Below are 5,424 nucleotides of genomic sequence, written 5' to 3' on the forward strand. Positions count from 1 at the left end.
AAACAGAATAAGAAAACAAGGAAAAAAAAAAAATTCCCCCATTTTTTTTTCTACATTTTGGGGAAACAGAATAAGAAAACAAGGAAAAAAAAAAAATTCCCGCATTGTTTTCTCTACATTTAGGAGAATCAGAGTAAGCAAACTAAAAAAAAAAAAAAAAAAAAAAAAAAAATTTACAGGCATCTTAAATATGTCCACTATTTCTTATGGTTTCTCATTTTTTTCTTTTTTTTGTGTGTGTACCACAAAAAAGTACAATAGTTGAAAAGCTATTGAAAACATCTTAATGCATTATTAATCACCCTACAAGCTATCAGCAGATTTAATGCTAGTTTCAGAAATAAATAAAATTTATATATGCAAGGTAAGCCTATTAGTTAAGCTCACAAAAAATGTAATATCTGATTTTTAGAACCTAATGTGCTCAAGAAAGTATTTGTGCTTTTTAATTAGGAGAACAGCTCTGTATTTAATCAGTCCTCATTTGGGTATGTAATCATTTTAATTTATTTGCACAAACACAGGACATTGTGTTCCATCAGCAGATAATGTTCTTCATTAACAAGAGTAGGAACTTTGTGCAAAAGGGCAGAAGAAATATTTCCACCAGTGATGCAAAATCAGAACTCCTATTATCAGATTTCATTCTTCAGTGTTTATGGTCACGATTTTGAGATGCATACTTGTTAATAATAATATAACATATTTCTAAGTTCTCTGTCAATCCCTAGAAATCAACAGTTTAAATATTTAATGTTTCACTTTGCCTATTACCTAAGTATAAAATGGGTATTTAGTTATTAATGAATAACTTACCAAAACTCAAGTAACAGTAATGTACTACAATTCAAACTTCAATAATTTAATGGTGCAGAAAAAGTTAATTTAAAAAAATCAATTCTTCATTGGTGGCAAAAAGTAGTAACAGCCTAGATTAGAGTGGTATAGGATAGGCTTTATTTAGGCCGTTTGAAAGCAAATACTATATACTGTGACAAGTTAATGATAGATCATTCTTATCTGTTCATTAAAGTACATGAACCAATTCTTCTTTAAGGCATTTCTAATAAAATTTGATATCTTGTTATTGCCACTCCTTCCCTCAAATCCTAAATACACTCTAAAAAGAAAAATGTCTCTCATTAACTCATCTGCTATAACTATCTCTAAAAAGGTACTTTTGCTTGATTCTAAGTGTTTCATTCCTGAAGTTCGTATTTTGAAACAAGCATATCAGTAGATACAAATAAGTTGCTTGAAAAATAATTTAAGGTTTTATTTCCAAATGAATTGGAATTTATACAAACTGAGATCATTTAGTAACTAGTAGTTGGAATCTGACCTGAGATCACAAAATGGATCAGTTGATGATTTGTGAGGACAAATTTAACTTGGGGCACTATTTGGATTGGAGGCTTGCTCTAGGCAGCATTTTGAAAAAAGGCCCAGTGTGACTCTCTGGTAAGCATACTTCATGCTATATAATCTGTACCGTGGAAGCTGCTATATTGTTTTGAAAACTTTTGGCGCTCCTCTAAGAAAGGCTAAACACCTGTTATGTATATATTTTTCCTCCGACAGGACAAGGTAAACAACTTGTCTGAGTCATTACATCAGATCTACTCTGTATGACAGCAGGCAGATCTCCAATAATTCTCCATGATTGAGTCAGAGTATCCTATAGGATAACTTCTAACTTCAACAGTTCCCTTTTTGCCCAAAGTTCTAAATTCTTCCATTTATGTGGAAAAAAAAAAAAGCATTTACTTTCAGAACAGAAAGTTTCCTTTTTTTGTAGGTAATAAGTATGTACTACAAACATAATTGCGTTAATTTTAACTTTAGAGACAATTGACCTTACTTAGCTTTGAAACATATTTGAGTTGAACAATGCCTACCTATTAAGGTTAAAAACACAAACTTGCAACATGCCAAAAGTACAGTACTTCTATTGTACCCCAAATCATGTCATTAGATACCATTTTAAAAAATTCTCTTTGACTAGATGACCAGTATGCAAGGATAGTCTATTAAGATTTATAGAACTTTGCATTATCTGCCTAACTATATCCAGAGAAAGAATGCCTATTTCCACATGCCTGGCTATATAGCTCTTGAAAACACCTATTGGTAAACACAGTATTATAGCAGAATCATAAAACATGCATTTATACCACTTGTAAAATCAACTACATATCCCTGTCATGCTTGCATGCATAAATAAATAACACTAGTGTAAATGAGTGAACTTGCTACTCTACTCACTGAGTACAAGATGTGCAGAGAGAAATGGCATGTGTCACATCTGTCACCCCCACAGTGAGTTTTGGTTACATAGTGACAATCACTGGGTGAGCTTTCAGCTATGCTGAGAATGTCTCTAGTGTTTAAAGGTAACTGTATGTTTTTGGTACAAAATGGGCCCTAAAGCAAGCCAGAAACTTTATTTGGTGCTTAACTGAATAAGTAGAAATCTATTCCGATGTTAGATTTAAAAAAAAAAAAAAAAATAGCCACATAGTACTTTTTGAAACACAGTATGTCAGTCTTTAATGTACGCATAAATATAGCTACATATATTTTTAATTTAAGAGAATTTTATAAAGAAAATTTTGGTAATACATGACTCTTCATGTAACCAAGTGGACCCTAGAACTAAACTCTTGCATCAAATGCAACTCCACCATATAACTGTTTTGACAAAGCAACAGTTAAATATAAAATAATTTTGCACCTTATTATTTTAAAGCTAAATATACAACTAAAAACAACAAATCTCTACAACAATGATTTAAACCAAAAATTATTTTTATGGGAGGTGGAGGAGGCAGCAAATAAGAAAGACAATTTTACCCATTTGAGGAATTTGGCTGAAGATTAACAGTCTTAGGTCTAGCCAACAGTGAGAGAATTTAATTCCCAAAGCATCATCTACTCTGTTCATCAGAAATAACTGGATATTAAGAGAAGGCATTCATTACATTTGCCTTAACAAAAACTGTGTTTATGTATAAAACAAATTGAGAAAGACAAAGATACTACCCAGTAATTAAAATAAAAAATATTATTCTAGGGCCGGCCCAGTGGCGCACTCGGTAGAGTGCGGCGCTTGGGAGTGTGGCGGCGCTCCCGCCGAGGGTTTGGATCCCTTATAGAGACTGGTCCGCTCACTGGTTGAGTGTGGTGCGGGCGCGACACCGAGGGTTGCGATCCTGTTGCCGGTCGCGGTATGGGCGCGACACCTAGGGTTGCGATCCCGTTACCGGTCATGAAAAAAGACAAAAAGGAAAAAAATATATATTAAAAAAAATATATATATATATTATTATAAAGCAACTCAGTAAGTTTGAAAACATATTCAAAAACTAATTATTAGTGTGTTTCTCCAGAAGGTTAAGAATGAAGAAAAACATATTTATGTGATTCCAGAGTAGAAATTATGACCTTCTTGTAAGATGTGTTTTATTTATCTCAACCTCTTCTTAAGCATTAAAAATTGCTCTACAAAAGAACCATTAGTATGTCAGATTGGCATTTATTTTTATTTAGTCTGAAAGTCTTCTCTTTAAAAAAAAAACACATTATCCTCCCCATACTGTGTCTTTCTTATGACTGTAACTAAAGTTTGTCCAAAATCAGAGATGGTTTCTCTAGAAAAAGCCAATGATCAATATACAGGATATAGTATTTTCCTACAGATTCTCTGGAAAGAAAGCATAACAACATGAATCAAATAAATTTAATGCAAGGAAATAATGTAACTCAAAGTAAATTGCTTCTCATTTTATCCCCCCTCCCCCACTTTTTTTTCCCTGTTTCTATACTTCTATTCGTAAAGCTTAGGTTAAATGGGGAGTTAAAATCAGACTCTAGTTTAAAAAAAGAGAGACACAGAAAACAGTGGTAAACTCAACAACAGTTAAAATTAATTGGGAAAATTTTAATTAGTAAGCATCAAATGAACTTTACACAGATAACTGCAATACTGAAACTGTGAAATTTTAAATATTTTTCTCAAAAAAGGTTAGCAATTTTCTTCCTCCTAGGAAATGTGGAGACCCAACTATAAGCATTAATGCAGGCAGTCCAGGTCACTATGGTTTAGTTAGTACTAATATCTAAATAGGTGTTCACATCTCATTTCTACAATAAGGTAGATTGTGAACTACTTCTATCTCTGAATTTTAGCAAAAATTCCATGAGATAATTTACAGGAATATCAAATTTTTGAAGTGCAAACTCACTCTACATTGGGATCACTTTTTAACTTCAACTGCACCTGACTTGAGAATAGTACCAGAAATTTTTCTTTCCTAATTCCTTGGACAAATATTTCTGAAACAAATCTTGTGTCTTCTTTACTATGACTGGGTTGTTTTTAAGAAAGATTATCAGCTTTGTGGTTGGTTTCCCACAGTTGATAAAAATCTGTCAAAAACATCATAATATAATTTGCAAGGAAAATAAGTTGTTTCTCAAAGGCTGCAGAAATTCGAAAGAAATAGCACTTTGTATTTGTACAAACACAAACACTTAAAGCTAGTCACACTGCAGGTAAATCCAATATAGTATTCAAAAGTTCTATAAAAATGAANTCAAATTTTTGAAGTGCAAACTCACTCTACATTGGGATCACTTTTTAACTTCAACTGCACCTGACTTGAGAATAGTACCAGAAATTTTTCTTTCCTAATTCCTTGGACAAATATTTCTGAAACAAATCTTGTGTCTTCTTTACTATGACTGGGTTGTTTTTAAGAAAGATTATCAGCTTTGTGGTTGGTTTCCCACAGTTGATAAAAATCTGTCAAAAACATCATAATATAATTTGCAAGGAAAATAAGTTGTTTCTCAAAGGCTGCAGAAATTCGAAAGAAATAGCACTTTTTATTTGTACAAACACAAACACTTAAAGCTAGTCACACTGCAGGTAAATCCAATATAGTATTCAAAAGTTCTATAAAAATGAACAAAAGATACATGTTTACTTCCATTGCTCCAACAGTCAAACGTATATCTGCATGAGAGTTGCGCTGCAGCAGTTTGCTCGTCCGATTTAAGAGTTCAAGTTCCTTTTTGTGTATTTGGCCCACTGATGTCCACATCCCAGATAAATTCAGTTCAGAAGACAGAAATTAGCGCAAAGACTCCATATAACAAAGCACAAGGATATGCTACTAAAAGTTGCTGTCCTTCCATGGCTAACGCAGATATAAAAATTTTGGAAGCAGAAAAACTACACCATCCAATAATCCCAGCAGTAAGAATGATTCCTATCATTCCTCTGTAACCGACAAGGAAAAAAATGAGGAGGGGGGAAAAAAGCAGAAGATGAGATTAGTTGTAAGGATACTACAATAACCTATTCTAGAAAAAAGCATTTAAATCTACATGTAGATATATGCAGAATGATCAGGGTTTTTT

General features: G+C 32.7%; 1 protein-coding gene across 2 annotated transcripts in view; it reads right to left on the reverse strand.

Moving 5' to 3' along the window:
- Positions 1-4,867: 4,867 nt before the first annotated feature.
- The window catches only part of YIPF5 (Yip1 domain family, member 5), a 13,992-nt gene continuing 13,435 nt past the window's right edge, over positions 4,868-5,424 (reverse strand). For both annotated transcript variants that reach the window (XM_008588648.1, XM_008588583.1), the window contains one exon: positions 4,868-5,284. In XM_008588648.1, coding sequence (XP_008586870.1) covers positions 5,122-5,284 — 163 coding nt within the window. In that variant the 3' untranslated portion in view covers positions 4,868-5,121. The remainder of the gene's footprint in view (positions 5,285-5,424) is intronic.

Source organism: Galeopterus variegatus, unplaced genomic scaffold (genome assembly GCF_000696425.1).
Source record: "Galeopterus variegatus unplaced genomic scaffold, G_variegatus-3.0.2 Scaffold11, whole genome shotgun sequence".
Lineage (NCBI taxonomy): Eukaryota > Metazoa > Chordata > Mammalia > Dermoptera > Cynocephalidae > Galeopterus > Galeopterus variegatus.